Source organism: Myxocyprinus asiaticus, chromosome 10 (genome assembly GCF_019703515.2).
Source record: "Myxocyprinus asiaticus isolate MX2 ecotype Aquarium Trade chromosome 10, UBuf_Myxa_2, whole genome shotgun sequence".
Classification (NCBI taxonomy): Eukaryota; Metazoa; Chordata; class Actinopteri; order Cypriniformes; family Catostomidae; genus Myxocyprinus; species Myxocyprinus asiaticus.
Genome location: NC_059353.1, coordinates 50779593 through 50801561, shown reverse-complemented (window position 1 = coordinate 50801561; position 21969 = coordinate 50779593). Strand labels below are relative to the sequence as shown.

Below are 21969 nucleotides of genomic sequence, written 5' to 3'. Positions count from 1 at the left end.
AGAGGTAGAATATCTGTTACAGAATGGCTTCGCTAAACAGAGTCAGATCCCATGGAGTTCACCTTGCATTTTGGTTCCTAAAGCAGATGGGTCAGCCAGATTCTGTACTGATTTCCGTGACCATACCCGATTCATTTCCATTGCTGCGTATTGAGGATTGTATCGACAATCTTGCCGCCGCTCAGTACATCACTAAATTGGACCTTTTAAAAGGTTACTGGCAGGTGCCTTTGACCTCACGAGCTTCTAACATCGCTGCATTTGTAACCCCCGACTGTTTTCTCCAGTACGCGCGAATGGCATTTGGTTTACGCCATTTGGTTTCAACAGCTAATGTCTATGGTTCTTGGTGATGTTCCGAGTTGTAATGTTTTAGACAACATGGTGGTTTATTCCTCCACTTGGGCCGAACACATGTCAACACTGAGCGCTGTCTTTGATTGACATTGAATTTAACGAAATGTGAATTCGCAAAAGTGACGGTAACGTACTTGGGGAAGCAGGTCGGCAGTGGTCAAGTGCGTCCAGTGGATGTGAAGGTGGCGGCTATCCTAGCGTAGCCTGCACCCGCCACGAGGCGGGAGCTGCGACGATTCTTAGGAATGGCTGGGTATTTCAGGTGTTTCTGTAAGAACTTCTCTATGGTTGTTGCCCCTTTTACAAAGTTGTGTAGTCCCAAAGTACCTTTTATTTAGTCTGATGAGTGTCAGCATGCTTTTATGTGTGCCAAGTCTCTCCGTTGTATTGCTTCAGTGTTGTCATCTCCTGATTTGTCACGGCCATTCAAGCTTGAGGTGGACACCAGCGGGATGGGAGCTGGAGCTGTCCTGCTTCAAGATGGTGCTGATGGAATTTCTCATCCAGTGTCCGTCTCCTCTGCCAAGTTCAATTGTCATCAAATGAACTATTCCACCATAGAGGAGGAGACACTGGCTATGTTGTTTGCCCTATAACATTTTGATGTGTATGTGGGTTCCACCTCCACTCCTGTCGTGGTGTATACGGACCACAATCCGTTGATTTTCCTAAATAAGATGAACAATCGGAACCAACGATTGATGCGTTGGGCGTTAATGGCTCAAATTATAACATTGACATTCAACACAAAAAAGGAGCTGAGAACATCGTTGCAGATGCATGATTGTTTTTTTTTGTTTTTTTACCCTTTCTTGTTGGCTTTAACCATTTCACTTTACCCAGAAACTGTCAAAAAGCAGGTTCTTCTTTTAGGTGGGGGAGTGTTACGGTTCGTGACTTCAGGTGTTTGTTTTTTCTCTCTCTTGCTCTCTCTCACTCACGCTCTCTCCTTTCTCTCTTCGAGCATGTGAGTTTCTTTTAGGTCTGCCTTTGCGCACCTGCGACTCGTCTGCTCATCTGAGCAGACTGATTGAATTGAGTACAAAAAAGACAGATAGCACATTGTGTTATTTTGTTCTGTTTATTTTTTGTGAAGTTATACACATTTATATGTAACATGTATGTCAAAGACATATACTTAGCTATTACTCGCTATATTTTTGTCTGTGAGTAAAACAAATAGGCTGGTTGTATTTTACTCTTTAAGAGCAACATATGACACATGGCTATTTGATCAGTTTGATGTTTATACTGATTGCAAAAATATGTGAAGTGCAACATTTTTTATAAATGATCAAAACGGAACACTTCTGATTTGTCTGCAAATTTCATAATGCCTACATGCATTGGAAAGTACAGCAGCAGAGTATAATGTTAAATAATGCGGTCACCTGTATTGTAGTGTTTGGTGCAGTAGCCAAGGTCTTTCTCATCTCTGATGAGGAACTGTGGTAAAGTCAAAGCATCTGCCACCTGAACGGGACCTTTATCAAGCCACTCGAAGATCAGATCATTCATCGTGTAGCCGACTGAAGAAACAAAGCAGAAAAACAGCATCACAAGATATTTAGAGAAATGCATTCAATTGCTAGAGATTGTGTTCAGAATAGCAAACTACTATACTACTCTTACTATTACTGCAGTATATAGTACGTATATTGTGCAGTATACAGTTAATAATAATAAATACTTACAACTCTCCAGCTGCATCGTGCAGGTCTGTACATCCATGGGAAAGTTCTTTAGATCCATCGGACAGGACAATATTAATGTCAATCTATAAATAATGTGACAAACAACCTTCATTATTCATGTATTATGTGGTGTATGAGGCTGAAACTAGCTCGACTTAAACCATTCTTCATTAGACTTGACCCAAAACTTGAAGCTTAGACAATGTGGATCAATGTTTGATTGAAGGTATCACCTAAAAACTTCTGACTTTAAACTCACTTCTCAGCAGAACCGAAGTAAAGCACACTACACGTGCACACAGTATGATTTATGCATGAATTCAGAGCATATTGAGCACTGTCTCAAACGGTGAGTACTGATGTGTTGTGGTTTCCTATAAATAGAAAGCCATTTGTGAAAAGTGGGACAGCCGATTTTCAAAATAGAACGTATTCTGTCTTTCTGTAAACATACGTGACTTTATAATAAGAGCCACTATAGAATGCCTCCTTCAATGCATCAAATATAATTTGCTGAATAGAAACGTTTCTCTATTCCTGCACCTCAACTGCTAGAGAATAGTGCAATGTAAATGTATTACCACTTACAGTTACGTGAGACAAAAAGGTTTGAACATCAACCGTAGCAAGATAACACTGAAATTCATGACTTTTATTTAATCAATATTTAACTCCTTTTTTTATGATAAATTCTCCTCTTTGCCCAGTAGGTGGCGATATGCACTAAGAATGCAAATAGCCAAAAACAAAAGAAGAAGAATGTGAAAGTGGAGATGTATAGTAAAAAAAGGACTATAATATTGATCTGTTTCTCACCCACACCTATCATATCACTTCTGAAGACATGGATTAAACCACTGGATTACTTTTATGCTGCCTTTATGTGCTTTTTGGAGCTTCAAAGTTTTGGACCCTATTCACTTGCATTGTATGGACCTACAGAGCTCAAATATTGTTCTAAAAATCTTCATTTTTGTTCAGCAGAAGAAAGTAAGTCATACACATCTGGAACGGCATGAGGGTGAGTAAATGATGAGAGAATTTTTTTTTTTTTTTTTGGGGGGTGAACTGTCACTTTATTACAAGTTAAGCTCTATCAACAGCATCTGTGGCATAATATTGATTACCAAAAATACATTTAGACTCGTCCCTCCTTTAAAAAACAAAAAAACAAAAAAAAAAACAAGCAAAAATCTGTGTTACAGTGTGACGCTTACAATGGAAGTCAATGGACAGTTCATTAATGACACCATCTTCCAGGAAGTGACATCGTTTTTGGAGGGAAAACAACAGCACAGAATTTGAAGAATTCTTACCTGATACTGTACAGAACTGTTCCATCTTTAAAGATCCTCAAGAGTTTGTTATCTGTGGTGACATCATGGAAGTTTGCGCCCTTCTCATTGGCAAAGAACAGATCCGGTTTCCAGATGGAGTCGAGCATGGAGGGGTCCAGATCCAGAGAAGAGTCCGGGTACTCGCTGTACGCCAGTCGAGGGTCGTTCCATTTCTGCCTCAGGAAGATGTTCACCCTGTAGTCCTGTCAGATGCACACGATGATGAACCAGGTAAGTTTCCTCTGAACTTATCAAAGGTTTGGAGGTCAATAGTACAGGAATGGCAAGTTAATATTCATTGATGTATGAGGAGGAAGAGATATTATTCTCAATATGGAGGCTGTAGGAATGGAAGTCCCACCTTTTAATGAAAAAAAATAAAAAATCATTTTCGATAGATGCATTGTTTTTTACTTTGAATTTTTTAGCCTGTTTACAGATTAAAGAGGCCAATTTATGATGCCATTGAAGTCAAATGTAAATTTGATAGATTTGGAGATTTGCTTTTAACCTCGCGTAACCCCGTGTACACATGCGTGGACGTTGTATTTTAGCTTTGCCATATGCAACTCATTATATAATAAACTGACTGATCTCAATTCAGGAGACTCTGTGCTGTCAGTAAAGGGTTAAACTTTCAACTTACTGAGTCATGTGACACAACAACATGGCGCTGACCACAGCGGAGTTTGTCTTTGGGAGAAATGCCAACAAAACTACATCTGGTAAGAAACTAATTTAAGTTTTTACATTGAAACCTGTTCCAGTCAAAGATTAGAGTCTCTAGTTTCATCCGATATGCCATTTTAAAAATTTGAGCCATTTATCGCAAAGCGGCACGCTGATAAACATAATGTACACTAATGTGTACTTTAGCGCATACTTTCCTTAGAAATCCTATATTTACATTGAGAATAAATGTGTTCATCCAAAAGCTGAAAAATGTTGCTTTCAGAGGCTTTATATGGAGTTAGGATGAAAATAAGGTGCATTTCAAACTGTTCTGAGACCAGTGCAGACAGACAGCACACTGGAGGTTAAGTCATTCACTAAATAGGGAGCAAGGGAGCATCCTATAGCTCTCTATGCAGTTAAGTGCATTCACTCCTAAAATCTGATCAAAAGTTCAGTTTCAGGCTGCAGATGATGTTTGGATCACTCAACATGTTTGACAGACATGTGACAATGATAATCAGTACATAGATTCAGAATTTATAATGTATCATTTTATTTTAACATGGTTGACAGTGATTGGATGATGCTGGACATTACTTTGAATCAGAATTAATTATGCTAATTTCTGATGTAATGTCTGTAACGTCTCAGAAACATGAATAATCAACACTCCTGGACACATAATCAATAGTTTGATGAAAAAAATCTGACTTTCTATAGCTTGGTGTTATTTAAACTTTCACAACTTAGTCTCGCTGTCCACATATGTGGACATCAATTTTTAGGAAAACTATTAGCTCTTTTTTTTTGTTTTTTTTTTTGTTTATTAGGTGCTACAAGTTACAAATCAAAAAGGCATATAGAAAATGTGCACAGCAGTCACGCTTGGATCTCAGGAGGATATATATTGAATTATTGCTATTTGAGGGGCTTTCTCAGCAAATATTTATATATGTGATTAATTGCAATTAATTTGATTAATCGATATATCATGTAATTAATTCAATTAATTTTTTTTATTGATTTGACAGACCTAGTAACAATACTTTCTCATATCCAGCTTAATATGCAGAGACAACTATAAGTCAGCCATTCATAAGATGATTTTCCCCAAAAGTGTCAAAACTGCGCTTCTTTCAAACATTAATCTGTTTAAGCGGCCAGAGCAACATTCACTCGACCAATGACTCGCATGAGTTTTGGGTGGGACTATGTGTTTGTTCGACGATGGCAAACGGAGGGTGTGTTCGAAAATCTGTATCGAAACAATGCTCATTTTTGATTAAAATCAACATGAAACGGCATTCACAACCCATTTTACTCCAGTGACCTCACATATATTAGAGTGAAACAAAATAACCAACAAGGGAAAAAAAAAGCAGGCCGGGACTTAACGTTATCCATGGGGATTTGATTGGATGGTAAAAAGACGGCGTAAAATGCCAAAAAGGTGTCAGGTGGTTGAAGAGGAGCAGTTGAAAAATAAAAGGGCTTGGTGATGTCATTCAAAAAGGATAGTCGTTTCAGAGGCGGAGCATGATGTTATGTTTTGATGAAAGATTTATTTATTTGGAATAATGTGCACTGATGAATCATGTGCAATAAGACCAGAAATAAAGCATGTTAAGAAAGTAAAAACGGTTGATTTCATTTTCATGTTAACTTTAAAGGATTTTGCTGTAACTGAGAATGCTCAATACACAAAACACCCCTGAGACTATTTATTGGCTGGACTCACAGCTGGCGTGCAGACAGACTCCGGTTCAGTGGACCTCAGTGAGCTCTTATGGTGAGATGAAAGCGTTTAAGTGCTTGTGCTTGAATAGCTCTGTTACTGTTATGGATTTTGTTGAGCTTTCACTTGAATGCATCTATATGACGCTACAGCTACTTGATAAAAGAACTCTTTCATCAGTAATAAAACATGTGCATAACTCTAATTTTCACCATAACTTGCATACCAAAAGCATTCACTCACTTTGTGAAAAATTTCTTTCTGCTTTTGTTAAAAATGTAGTTTGAGATGTTTAAAACGACTATAGAATGTCCATGTCATTCAAGGTTTTCATTTAATTGAACTCTTTGAAAACTGTGTTGAATAACATGAATTGGCCAGACTTTCTGTTCCTAATAAGTATTGGTGACATTCCAAAAAGATCGACCCAATTAAACCAATTAGCTTGTTAATAGCGGAAAAATAATTTGCTCGTTTTTGTTTTATAATGGCATGTTGAAATATTTCATAAGCATAAATAGTTAGCTAATTTTGTGCAAACTTCTGAGATGCTTCGGTTCTTTATTTATATTGTTTTGTGAATAATCAGTGTTGGGTGTAATTGGATTACAAAGTAATTACTGTAATCTAATTACTTTTAGTCACAAAGTAGAGTAACAACATTTTAAATTCTTGTAATCAGATAGCAGTTACTGACATACACACACACACACACACACTCACTCACTCTCACACACACACACACACACACACTCATACACAAACACACACACACATATATTATACACATACACACACTCATACACAAACACACACACACACACACACACATACACACACTCACTCACATACACACACACAAACACACACATATACACACACACACACATATTATACTCACTCACACACACATACACACTCACTCACTCACTCACTCACTCACTCACACACACACACACACATTATACTCACACACACACAAACACATACATATATTATATACACACACACTCACATACACATATATATATTACACACACACACTCGCTCACACACACACACACACACACTCACACACACGCACTCACTCACACACACTCATACACACACTCACATATACACACACACAAACACACACATATATTATACACACACACACTCACATACACACACTCACACACACACTTACACACACTCACACACATATATATATATTATACACACACACACACACATATATATTATACACACACACACACACACACACATATATATATATATATATATATTACACACACACACACATATATATATTATACACACACACACATATTATACACACACACACACACACACACACATATATATATATATTATACACACACACACACACTCACACACATATATTATACTCACACACACACACACACACACACTCACGTACACACAAACACACACACACATATATTATACTCACACACACACACACTCACACACACAGTGAAAGTTCTTACTTTTAAGTACAGTACTTGGGTCACAAATATTTCTAAAATAATCGTATTTATGTGTAATATGTTCATATGTACGTCTGTTTACGTTACAGTGACAGTGGAATTGAACAAAGAGAAAATAGACATTATTTAGTGTTTTAGAAAGTAACTTAAAAGTAAAATAATTAGTAATGTGATTAAGTTTTGAATTAAGTAATCAGTAAAGTAATCTGATTGTAATTTTTTAGAAAAGTAGTAAGTAATTTGTAATGGAATACTTTTTTAGTAATTTACCAAAAACTGTAGATAATATATATTTCTGCTATTGGTGACCCTGCTATGATTGGTTGCTTGAAATGATCTTTAAAACATGTCAACAAAATGACCATTTAATTAAAGCTATGCACTTGAGATGCTCTTAGTTTTAACTTTGGGCTGCAATAGAAAAATGAGACCTGACTCGAGGTTTTTTTAATTGTTTACCCCTAAAGCATTTGATCTCTATCTCTAAACATTAGAACAATCAATCTGTATTGTGGGCCTGAGAGCAAATCACGAGGATCATTTGTTGTCGTAATCTCATGCATGTGCATGCAGAACAAGGGAACATCAAGGGAATGTTCAATTTAATGTTAAACAGACACAAACTTGATGATGCTACGAAAATGGAAAATGGTGATAATCTGAGAATAAAAGTTAGAAACAACTGGAACAAAATGAGTGGTAGAAGACTCAGAGCTGATGCTAAAGTCATTTCAGGTAACGTTTTTAGAAAAGCTTTCTTTGGAGTAACACAATAGCGCCAGAAACATGTATTAAAAAAGGAAACGGGGTCAATATTGTAGCCTGATCTTATGAAAATTATGCGACTATGGTGACAGTTTTGCTAAATGAAATTATGCGGTTCATTACACACGTCACGACAGGTGAAATGTCCACTGTGTGGCGCTAAAAGCGAGTTAAATGTTCTCTCAAACAGATGAGGTTTTTAAGGTTAATACTCTACTGAGTTTTAAATCAACAAAACCGACCTCCCTACCCTAAACCTTAAACCTAAACCTAACCGATAGTGTCAGAAAAACTTCTGTGCTGCTTCCATGACCATTTCGGTTCAATTGTCGACTCGCATGCTCTTCAGGACTGTATATTTTGGAATCGCCTCCAATTTCTGGTTTCAGAATCGATGGAATTGATTCCAAGAGTCGATTCTAAACTCATCTTTCCGATTCTTTTTCAATTCCGAATAAAAAGTAAAATCTCGTAATAAACAGCTCATTATAAAACACTTTTTGCACTATTTATGACAGCATGAAGGACATTTTATATTAATACAGTATATTTTAAAATTAAATAGGAGCCTTGATGCACATCCCAAAAGTAAGTTTGAGGTAAGTTTGAGCAGATGTGTTTTGAAGAAATACCGCAATAATGTTAAAAGCACCATTTAAGCTACATTTGAAATAGCCGGTTACCGCTCATCAGTTGCGTTATAAAGAGGTTAATATTCACATCTTCCTTTTGTACACTGAATAAAATGTCGAAACATTACACTTATATAGTTTTATTAAAAAAATCCAGGTTTTTTACTGGTTCCATTCATACAAAATAAAAAACAATTTCATAGCCTGTTTTAAATTTTTCGATTTTGAATTTGATTTCATATAATCATTTGAATAATAAGACGCGGAGTCAACTGAGATTCGTCCTCCACCACCCGGATTGAGGCGAGTCACTACACCACCACGAGGACTTCGAACGCATTGGGAACTGGGCATTCCAAATTGGGGAGAAAAAGGGGAGGGAAAAAAAAAAACACATTGTTTTTTAGTACGGGAATCAACCTTTGGGACTTTGTCAAGACTATCAAAATGCACAATACATTTATTTTTTTTCAGATTTTTTAATAAAATTGTTTAAGGGATATAACCATTTGAAAAAATATTGTTCGCAGGTCAGTTTTGACCCGGGCATTAATTGTGGCTTTACACATGATATTATGTAGACTTTTTTTTGTACTTCTATTAATGAGATTTTTTCTATAAACTCTCTCACACACTTTTGTCTCTCACTGGAACTGCACACACACACACACACACACACACACACACACGCAGTCACACACAAATACACAGTCACACATGCAAACACACACACATACAATCACACACAGACACACACGCAAACACACACACACATATCACACACACACACACACAGACACACACACACACACAGTCACATACAAACATACACACACACACACACACACACAGTCACATAGACACATACAGACACACACACACACACACACACACACTCACACGCAGTCACACACGGTCACACACATACAGTCACATACAAACACACACACACACACAAACACACACACACACAGTCACATACAAACATACACACACACATACAGTCACACACACACACACACACACACAGTCACATACAAACATACACACACACATACAGTCACACACAGACACACACACACACATAGTCACACACAAACACACACTCACACGCAGTCACACACATAAAGTCACATACAAACACACACACACATACAGTCACACACACATACAGTCACATACAGACACACACACATAGTCACACACAAACACAAACTCACTCACACACACACACACACACACACGTTGGTGCAGCTATCATTATGAGGACTCTCCATAGACATAATGATTTTTATACTGTACAAACTATAGATTCTATCCCCTAACCCTACCCCTAAACCTAACCCTCACAAAAAACTTTCTGCATTTTTACATTTTCAATAAAACATAGTTTAGTATGTTTTTTTAAGTTATTTAAATTATGGGGACACAATAATTTACATTTATAGCATAATACCCTTGTAATTACCAGTTTGTAACCTAAAAAAAAAGTCCTCAAACCACTTAAACCTGCCCACACACTCACACACACACACACACTCACACTCTCACACACAGACACACTCACACACACAACAACAACAACTGCTTTTCGCCACTAAGTGGCGGTGACATCACCACGATGCTTATGCCAAGCTATGTGCACCTTGAGGCCACGTGAAGTGTCAAAAGCCCGCTGGCAGGAGGTCACGGGCAGACCCAGATGCCATGGGTCGACTGACTGAGACAACTGGGTGATGGACCACCTGTACCCCCTACTGTGCCAACTTTCTATGCTTTAGCCACCCGACGCTCCGCTCGTTGTTGTGAGCGTTGCTCCTCCGCCCTCCGTTGTTGTTGGAGGGCGACTGCCTCCAACTGCCCAGTAGCGTCCTTCATGAGCCTCCTCCACAGAGGCCGATCTTGACACTGCTGGTACCAGTCAGCGGCAAGTCCACTCAGCTCCAGATCCTCCCGTACCACATCATTCCATCTCCTCTCTAACCCGTGCTGCGCCCGTTTAGCCCCCTCAATCTGGCCAAACAAAAGCTGTTTAGGCATGCGGTGGCTGGGCATGCGGGCTACATGGCTGCCAGAGGAGCTCACTGATGGGACTTTGTCCAGATCTTTCAAGGACTTTTGAGCTCCTCACACAATCCAGCCTGGTTAAACCCAGGATGGATCATAAGCAAGTCAGCCTAAATGTTTCTAACCGGCGAAGATGTTCCATTAACGGGGTCCAAGTTTCGCAAGCGTAGAGAAGGGAGGGAACGACCGTGGCCGAGAAGACCTGAAGCTTCGTGCGGAGTGACAGACCAGGTAGCTTCCACACAGTGTTACGCAACCAATGAAAATATAATGCCACTTGACTGATTCAGAGTGAGACCTCCGCTGCTAAACCAGAGCCGGTCATGTGCGCACTGCCCAGGTATGGGAAACTCTCCACTCTCTCCACAACTGCTCTATCACCAATTGGGAGTTGGGGGGTGGAGTGTCCGATGGTACAAAATACTCAGGCAGGTGTTTAGTTTTGGTGGGGCTGATGGTAAGGCCCCACCTCTTAGTGGCAAGCTCCAGGTTTAGCAGCAGCACCCCCAACTCCTCCTCTGAGTGAGCAGCAATTACCAGATCATCGGCATACATAACATAGTTGAGCAATAGGGAGCTATCCCTTGACCACACCTGGGCATTGATCAGCCTCCCATTGTATCTGTACCAGATGGAAATTCCTCCGGTACAGCTATTGAAGGCTTCACGAACTACGTGGTCAAAATAGATGTCAAATAATGTGGGAGCAAGAGGACATTCCTGTTGCACCCCCAGGTGTACAGGGAATGGCTCTGACTCCCGGCCACGTAGTTTTACCCGGGCCCGCTCACCATCATGAAGGTCCTTAATGATTGTGAGCAGAGAGTCAGGGACTCCAACAGCACGAAGAACAACCCAGAGCCCAGGCCTACTGATGGTATCATAGGCCTTGACCAGGTCAGTAAAGCAGAGATGTAGGTCTTGTTGGAATTCCCTACACCTCTGCTGTAGCTGATGGACAGAAAATATGGCATCTGTGCAGGACCGCCCTTTCCCGAAACCGCATTGGGGCTCTGCAAGCCTCTCCTCAGTGTGCCTAGTAAGGTGATATTGAATAATCCTTGCCAGGACCTTTTCCGGCACACTGAGGAATGAGATGCCCCTGTAGTTGTTACAGTCTGTGCGGTCCCCTTTCTTAAAGAGGGGGACCACCTGGGCATCCTTCCAATCCTGCAGAACCCGTCCAGTGGTCCAGACTGTTATGATGTCATGTAGGGCAGTCTGTGCACAAACACCACCCTCCCTCAGCATTTTGCCTGGGAGATCATCTCTGCCCGGTACCTTTCCCGGTCTCAGACTCTGGATCGCCTTCAGTACTTCCTCAACAGATGGCACCTCAGCCAACCACTCACAGGGGGTGACTTCTTCCTCCAATACTTGAGGCACCGCAGCCTCGGCAGGGTCATCCCCACTTTGTCCCACATTGTTTTCCTGGCTGATGGATTTCCCCTCTCCCAGGACCTCACAGAAATGCTCAGCAAATCTGCAAACCTGCTCCTGGGGGTCAGAGATTGGATCACCGTTCTTTCTCCTAATGATGGTAATAGGTGTGGCGCAGCAGGTTACTTTTCTGGTGTAATTAAAGAGTGATTTGTGATCACGGGCCGCTGAGGCAGACTCCATCTCCTCAGCAACCCACGACCACCACCCATCCTTGCAGCGCCTCAAGGCTCTCCGAACCTCTGAGCGAAGGCTGCGGTAAGCCTCCTCATTCTCCGACGTGGGATGCTGTAACCGATGAGAGTGGGCCTGTCGCTTTTTCTCAGCCAGCTTTAACACCACCTCTGTCAGCCACAGTCTCTGGGGAGGTCTGGACTATGTACCCACATGCACAAACACACACACACACACACACACACACACATACAGTCACACACAGACACACACACACATACAGTCCCATACACACACACACACACACACCCACACATTCCTGTACAAAACAGACATGAAATATATATCACACATAAGAAATAAACTAATTCAAAGGTTCTACTGTCTAAAGGGGGTGTGGCTAGAGTAAAAGTTCATTCACACATTAGTCTAAATAGAGCTTGAAAAAGGAAATTGTCCAATTTTTACTCTGCAGCCTTTCAGAATACTCACACATCCACATTCAACAGTTCATGAGAGTAAATATAATAGATTTATCTTAAAAACATAGTAAAGAAGTATTAATGTTGTGTACTTGAGTTGTACAGTTGTTTTGAAAAAGAAAACGTTGTATTGAGCAGTTATGAGTAACAGGAAATTCATTCAAATCACTAATAATTCTCACTTTAGATGTTAATATAAATTGTATATTACGTTATATTTGGATAAAATTGCACGGAAATGTTGATAAAAATATGTCTTCACATGTATCACACTGGACTTGCTATATTTTGAAATGTCAAAGAATTTCTAAATTTTTTTTATTTAAAAAATATGGCATATTAATTAATACATTTAATATTTGTCAGTTAACATGCCAAAAATATCAATCTTTCTACACATATGAACAGAACTTATTAATGACTTACAATATAGTTTTAGATGAAAACCATTGGGTTATGAATGATGTATAAGCTTTAAAATTGAACACTCACCATAGTTGTCTCAGTCACGGAGCCAAAGCTGTTGATGAAAATATTGCATGTGACGTTCACGGGGGGACCTGTAACAACAGAATGAGAATAATATAGAATTCAACATTTCTGATCAGTCATTTAAACATATTCTGCTTGTTAACTTATGACTTGACTGTATGAATTTTTAATTAGAGGTACCACAATTTCAAAAGCAAATGTAGCCATGTAGATTCATCTCATTTCATCCAAAATCAGTGCGATATTCACATTGCTTAATTTTATAAAATTGTAAATATATTGTAGTTATTATGTAGCTCTAACACATGGTAAATAAGCATTGGAAACATCTCTGAGGTATTCTGAATCTCATGAATATTTCATAACAAGAGTTTTAATCACTCCTGGGCTCAAACACTCATCAAAGCCAAATAAAACTTGAATACAACAACTGAATTAAACCTGGCACTCGTTTACTTTGGAGGGAAAGAATGTTATTAATAGAATATAAATAATAGAGAAGATAGTTGGAGGTGTGATAGACCGATTCATGTTTTTACCTTTACTTTTCCTACTGCTAAAAAATCAAAACAAAGACAGTTTTCATGTACGTAAAAGGGAGTATCAAATAATATATTTTTAGACCTGATAAGAAAGAGAATCGTGTATTCTTTGAGCCTGTACTTTGGGTTAACAGGCACCAATGTCTTCCAACAGAGATTTTCAGGAATAGCAGACAGAGTCTGTGAGAAAGAAGCAAATATCTGATGATATTTACATTAGAATACAGTAAAGGAAGCTACTGTAACCTCTAATCAGATGAGTAAAGATGGAGTAAAGCAGTAGAAGAAATCATGTACCTCAGAATCAACACAAATATATCATATTTTGCATAGAGTAAATGAAGCCTAATTTTAGGACTATTACAATAAAGTACATTTCCACCGCAAATTCTCATTTCTGCATAAAAATGCAAAAACATAATTCTGATTAATGTAATGCGAAAACCAGTGGTGAGTATTTATTAATCATTGATGTATTTGTTGTTCTGCCATTAGTTTATGTTGATTAAGCAAACAAACAAAAAAACAATTGTATAATAGTATTTTTTCCCCAATTAGAATCTAATGAAAATACTATATAACACAATTTTTGTTCCTGGGTAGTAAGTGATATTTCCTAATTGCTTATGCCTCAAAAGTATAGAAAATGGCTATTATTCCCCACAAACTTTGCTTTTGTGACCAGGACAGTGATATTTTGAAATGTACCTATTTCCAATGAGATAACGGGTGAATTTGTGTCTTTTCGTTCACATACAGTCAGAAAAAACAACATATGAATCCAAATGAACATGTATTTATACTAAAGTAATACAAAAATGACTACAACAGATTTAGAAGTGAGTAGTTTTTTGTGATTTACAATTCTACTGTAAATCACTTTCACGAATCAGCCCCCAAATGTAGTTTCCCATCATGTTCTCGTTATACTGTCCTTGGTAGCGGCGTTCAAAGTCCAGTATATCCTGATGGAAGCACTCGCCTTGCTCCTCTGAGTACACTCCCATGTTCTCCTTGAATTTATCAAGATGAGCATCAAGGATATGGACTTTGAGGGATATCCTACAGCCCATTGTGCCGTAGTTCTTCACCAGAGTCTCAACCAGCTCCACGTAGTTTTTGGCCTTGTGATTGCCCAGGAAGCCCCAAACCACTGCGACAAAGCTGTTCCAAGCCGCTTTCTCCTTACTAGTGAGCTTCTTGGGGAATTCATTGCACTCCAGGATCTTCTTTATTTGTGGTCCGACGAAGACACCGGCTTTGACCTTTGCCTCAGACAGCTTAGGGAAGAAGTCTTGAAGGTACTTGAAGGCTGCCGACTCCTTATCTAGAGCTCTGACAAATAGTTTCATAAGGCCCAATTTGATGTGCAGTGGTGGCATCAGCACCTTCCGGGGGTCCACCAGTGGCTCCCAATTGACGTTGTTCCTCCCCACAGAGAACTCAGTCCGCTGTCGCCAGTCCCGCCTGTGGTAGTGCGCCTTGGTGTCCCTGCTGTCCCAAAGGCAAAGATAACGGAAACTTGGTATCACCACCACCTTGGAGACCCATCAGGAATGCATACTTCAAGCCGTTGTAATCCTCTTTGAGGTGCACCGAGTGAGCCAGGGGAAGAGACGGGTACTTGTTACCATTATGGAGCAGCACGGCTTTGAATATTACTTTAGTATAAATACATGTTCATTTGGATTCATATGTTGTTTTTTTCTGACTGTATGTGAACGAAAAGACACAAATTCACCCGTTTTCTCATTGGAAATAGGTACATTTAAAAATATCACTGTCCTGGTCACAAAAGCAAAGTTTGTGTGTAATAATAGCCATTTTCTATACTATTGAGGCATAAGCAATTAGGAAATAACACTTACTACCCAGGAACAAACAAATTAATCAATCAATCAATTGTTACACAGTAAAATGCTAAAGTAAAATGTCTGGACGGATTATGGTAATGACAATTGGAGAGAAAAATGTGTTTAATTGTCATGAAAATAATGTCATGCAAAACTATGAATATTCTAAGTTCAATGCAAGTTCAGCTCAATCGACAGCATTTATATTTATATTCATAATGTTGATTGATAACTCGACTCGCCCCTCCTTTAAAAAAGCATAAATGGAGGTTACAGTGAGACACTTACAATGGAAGTCAATGGGGCCAATGTTTGAAGGGTTTAAAGGAAGATATGTGAAGCTTATTATTTTATAAAAGCACTTACATTAATACTTCTGTTACAACTTTGAGCTGTAAAGTTGTTTAAATAGCTGTTTTTACAGTCGTGTTTACGGCGTAACATCGTCATGGCAACAAAGTTGTAAATTTGGCTATAACTTTACACAGATGTGGTTAGTAAGTGGTTTTATGACAGTAAAATCATATTAACACACATATTGTTTGTCTTGTGTCTATACTTTTGAAACAGTATTTTAATGTTTACAGATTGACTCCATTGACTTCCATTGTAAGTGCCTCACTGGAACACACATTTAAAGAAAAGGAGGGACGAGCCAAAAACTAACTTTTGTGGTAATCAACATTATGCCACAATAAATGTTGTCGATTGAGCTGAACTTTCTGTGCAACAATAGTGAATTATCTGTATCCCATATGTGTGTACACATGCATATTATAAATGCTATTTCTTACTCAAGGTGGCGCTGATGTTTCAGTGATTGACTTTATTTACATTTGACATTGAAACAAGATGGAAGTAAACTATAGCAAGTTTAACAAATGAATTATTGTCATTTTTGTGTACTACTGAAATTATGTAACTTGTGCATCTATTTAGACTCGATAAGTGCCTGAGAAAACACACATAAGCTACACATACATTACACGTGTAAATTATGTTTTATGTGTAGCTCAATATGTGTTTGACAGCCAGTTGCATCATGAAATTTCAGTGTGAATATAATGAATCCTGTTCTTGATTTGTCCTGATTTGTGGCAGTATCTCTTTAATTTATGAAAAATAAAACATCAAAATATGTCAAAATATATTTTATTTTATTGTTTTTTAATTGTCTTGAAAATATTTAGAAAATGTGACACTATCTGGGCATTTTGTATATACATTTTTGATTGATATAAGGGTGTTTGGAAAAATTACCATGCATTTAAGGGTTAAAACAATATATTAGAATATTATTATGACATTGACCACATGACTCACATTAGAGTTGATGTATTTTAAGAATATAATATTTGTAGTGTACGCCAATATTGGTGGTGTAGTGGACTAAAGCACTGAACTGATAAGCAGAAGGTTGCTGGTTCAATCCCCACAGCCATCACCATTGTGTCCTTGAGCAAGACACTTAACTCCAGGTTGCTCCAGGGGGATTGTCCCTGTAATAAGTGTACTGTAAGTCGCTTTGGATAAAAGTATCTGCCAAATGCATAAATGTAAATATTATAATGTTGACACTGATCTTTAAAAAAGTTAGCTATCTATCCATCCATCCATCTATCTATCTGGCGTGTGTGTGTGTGTGTATATGTGTGTGTGTATATATATATATATATATATATATATATATATATATATATATATATATATATATATATATACTCCGATCAGTCACAACATTAAAAGCACCTGCCTAATATTGTGTAGGTCCCCCTCATGCCGCCAAAACAGTGCCAACCCGCATCTCAGAACAGCATTCAGAGATTATATTCTTCTCAGCACAATTGTACAGAGTGGTTATCCGAGTTACCGTAGACTTTGTCAGTTCAACCAGTCTGGCCATTCTCTGACCTCTCTCATCAACAAGGTGTTTCCATACGCAGAACTGTCGCTCACTGGATGATTTTTGCTTTTGGCACCATTCGGAGTAAATTCTAGAGACTGTTGTGTGTGAAAATCCCAGAAATACTCAAACCAGTCCGTCTGGCACCAACAATCATCCATGCGATTATCCAATCGTGTGGCAGCAGTGCATAAACATCATGCATATACGGGTCAGGTGCTTCAGTTAATGTTCACATCAACCATCAGAATGGGGAGAAAATGTGATCTCAGTGATTTGGACCGTGGCATGATTGTTGGTGCCAAATGGGCTGGTTTGAGTTTTTGAAGGCTTTGGTTCTTTGGTTTTTATTTGCTAGATAAGACCAACAGCCTTTCTGAGTTACAGAAGTCTGGGTTTTTACTGTATCTGTGAATAATTCTCACACCGACACAGGGAGACTGTCTTCACTTTCTCTTAGGAATAGTTGACCCAAATATTCCAAGTTTTTTGAAGTCATTTGATAACTTTTGTGAGAAACAGACCCAAATTTAAGTCATTATTTACTGAAAATCTTCCCCTCTGCTGCAGCTCTCGAATCTCATTGTCCATTTTCAAACTAGTATGTGCCACGTCCGGTTTTGACACGTTTGAGAACCAAGGGGGTTTGACGTCAAAACGTGTGCAAAAATGAGAGCTCTGGTGGTGAAGATTATCAGTGAATAATGGCTTTAATTTGGTCTGTTCCTCACAGAAAGCTATTACGTGACCTCAGAAGACTTGTAATTTAGCATAAGAGTCAGATGGTGAAATCTTGTATGTTGTTTGAAATAATAGGATAAAGAAGCTTTAAAAACGTCACAATGGTTTTACATTCCAAACATTGAAAGCAGGTATATCAGAACAATAACGTGTTGTTGTTGGAATGAACAGAACATTAAGTGATGTCATACCTTTAAAGTTAGGTCTTATGCGCGCATCATAACCGGATGTCCTCCCCATTAGCTTGTCCAGGAAATCTGAAGGGGACATTGTCGATGAAGATGCTCTCTCGTACTCTTTTCCTTCTGTTATCCTATAAAACACAAAATAGAATGTGTATTATAGTCCAGTTGAAAAACAACGTTCTGGATAATTATTCAGTTACCACAAAAAAACAGATTATTCCCCTAATGTTAGTCTATGGGTCCAGTTTGGTTATTCTGTGGGAAGCAATTTCCTCACATTCTAGGAATATTCTTTTAGGTTTAATGTGTGATAGCCATAAACTAACATTCCTAGAACATTCCAGGAACCAAACGTTGTTAGCTGAGAATGCTACAGTTGTAAGAAAAGTGTCACAAAATGCTGCATAAAAGCTTGAGTTAATTAATTTAGGCGTAATGTCCATAACAAATTATCACTACAATTGAATAGGGGGCACATTGTCACACTGTGTGGGGTAAGTTGTCACAGTGGAAACCTGCCACTAAATAGCCAACATTTCAGCAAAACTGAAATTGTAAAACAATTGTGTCATTGACAATAAGGTTGTCCGAGGTGATAAAAATGTAGTTTTAAACACGTCAAGTTTGAAGGACATGTAATCTTTGAATTCATGTTTTTACACATTTTCAACAAAAAATGTATTTAATGACCATCAAGTAAAAGGTATTAAAATAGATTCCTTGCACCTCAAATACATGGGAGTGTACAAAAACAAAAAAAGTTTTCATATATATGTGTCAAGGTGAAAAATATTTATTTTACAAATATCATATTTAAGTTTTCTCATGGTTACACCAAATGACCTGAACAAAATCTGATTTTTCATTAAAAGAAAATCTTTTTTGAACTATTGGGAGGGAATGTAAAACTTATTGCGAGAGATTGCAAACTATTGCGAGGGAATGCAAAACTATTGCAATGAACGCAAACTTATTGTGAGGGAACGCAAAACTTATTGTGAGGGAATGCAACTATGCGATAGAATGCAAAACTTATTGCGAGGGAATGCAAAAAGTAATGCGAGGGAACGTAAACTATTGCGATGGAACGCAAAACTTATTGCGATGGAACGCAAAACTTATTGTGAGGGAACGCAAACTATTGCGATGGAACGCAAAAAGTAATGCGAGGGAACAAACTATTGCGATGGAACGCAAAACTTATTGCGAGGGAACGCAAAACTTATTGCGAGGGAACGCAAAACTTATTGCGAGGGAACGCGTTGCGAGGGAACGCAAACTATTGCGATGGAATGCAAAACACAATGTATTGCGAGAGAATGCAAACTATTGCGATGGAATGCAAACTATTGCGAGGGAACACAAAATGTATTGCGATGGAACGCATAACTTACTGCGAGGGAATCCAAACTATTGCGATGGATTGCAAAATGAATTGCGAGGGAATGTAAACTATTATGATGGAACGCAAACTATTGCGAGGGAAAGCAAAACTTATTGCAAGGGAACGCATTGTGATGGAACACAAAACTTATTGCCATGGAACACACAACTATTTCAGAAAAAAAATTCCCGCCCTGACCTCTTAGGGGCTCCCTATGTTTTAAATGTATTTTTGAATAACTAATTAGATGTGGACAAAAAAATAAGCGTCACTTAATTGACCCATATAACACAAAATAATTCATGTTTACAACATATAAAACACATTTGTCAACATGCCCCAATTAAAATGTGACCGCCTGCACAAACCTGACATTTATGAAAAATACCCGTTTCAGTTCAAATCTCTCAATTATATCACTGACCCTTGTCTGTATGCCAGTGTGGTTTTAAGTTCACTAATTTACCCAACAGCTATTATAAATTTATAATGACACTGTAATTGTAATTTGGAGGAAATAAATTGACAAAAATAATCCTAATTTAAGACAGATTTCCTTGTGACAACTAGCCCTGATCTTCCCTACTTAACTAATGAATACTGCAAGAATCGAATCGAAATGAGGCTCTGATTAATACTATGATTTTTGTTTAAAACGCTGTTTGTTACTTTAACATGCCCAGTTACATACCTGAAGTTGTGTATTTGAAAGAAACACGCGAGTAAAGTTGTGAGGAGTTTGAGAGCAGGGCGCGTCATTCCTCCGACACTTTCTTCCGAACTAACACGGAGCCGGAGGTTTCCACAGGTAAAACCGAACACACCAGACACACTTCAGTCCAGATGCTCATGGTTCAGACTGGCCAAAGAAACGACACCGATACGCCGCGGATCCGCTGTTGCGCGTGCAGAAATAGCCGCTGGAAGCTCCAGTCACCATCGCGCGCTTGACATTCAGTTGGAACGGGAGAAGAAAACGCGCATGAAATCCGTCATTAAATACGGAAGCGGCGATGTGTTTGAATGTTTGTCTCTTCTAATGAGAGATGTTGGCTTGCGCACCCGCTTCAGCACTTGGACAGCTCGAGAGTCCCTGCGCGCATGCGCAACATGCGGCTGCGTAATCTGTAATCTTGTAGAGTGACACTGGAATCCCCCAGAGAAAGCCCAAACAAAAGTTCGAGTGGTCGTAAAAGTATATGTATTCTTTTGACATTGATGCAGGCTATATTTGCTTCCATTACAAGTGGATATTTGATATGACATTTAAAGTGAACCTTGATACGTCATGGAATTAATAACATTTTTACAACACAAGTTAGCAAACAGTAAATTAACTTTTTGAATATATAAAAATAATAAAAATAAAAAAACAAATGGATTGTTTCTGGATTTAAATTAAAATTCTCAAATAGCCTACTAACATTCTCAGATTAAAAAAAAGCAACAGAAATATCTTATTTATACACAACATTAATAAACAGTTCATGCGGTCCATTGAATTATTCCTTACATTTATATATAAACAAATTAAAAAAATAATTAAATGTGTATATACATTTTTAAGTGTTATGTATTGTTTGTTTATAAATTAACAAAATAATTTAAATGTATATATACTCATTTGTTTATTTTGTTGTTTCTACAACATATAAACAAAAAAATAAAATAAATTGCAATACAAATATAAAAATGTTTTATTTTTATATTCTTATTAAATATTAAAAACAAATAAACACATAAGTAACAATACATAAATATAGAAATGTATTTGTTTCCTTATTTGCTGTTTTTATATTATATATATATATAATATAAACAAATAAATAAATAAATTACAATACATAATACTTTTATATGCTTATATTAATAACAAATAAGTAACAATACATAAATACATTGTTTGTTTGTTTATAAAATATATAAACAAAACAAAAAACAAATAAATGCATTAAAATACATAAAGGTTTTATTTTTATATGCTTATATTAACAAAA

General features: G+C 37.9%; 1 protein-coding gene across 1 annotated transcript in view; it reads right to left on the bottom strand.

Moving 5' to 3' along the window:
• The window catches only part of LOC127447616 (glycine receptor subunit alpha-2-like), a 31020-nt gene extending 10053 nt beyond the window's left edge, over positions 1-20967 (bottom strand). Inside the window, exons 1-6 of the mRNA XM_051709548.1 lie at positions 20664-20967; positions 18595-18716; positions 13365-13432; positions 3368-3591; positions 2052-2134; positions 1749-1886 (exon numbers count right to left, since the gene is read on the bottom strand). Coding sequence (XP_051565508.1) covers positions 1749-1886; positions 2052-2134; positions 3368-3591; positions 13365-13432; positions 18595-18716; positions 20664-20731 — 703 coding nt within the window. The 5' untranslated portion in view covers positions 20732-20967. The remainder of the gene's footprint in view (positions 1-1748; positions 1887-2051; positions 2135-3367; positions 3592-13364; positions 13433-18594; positions 18717-20663) is intronic.
• Positions 20968-21969: the final 1002 nt, after the last annotated feature.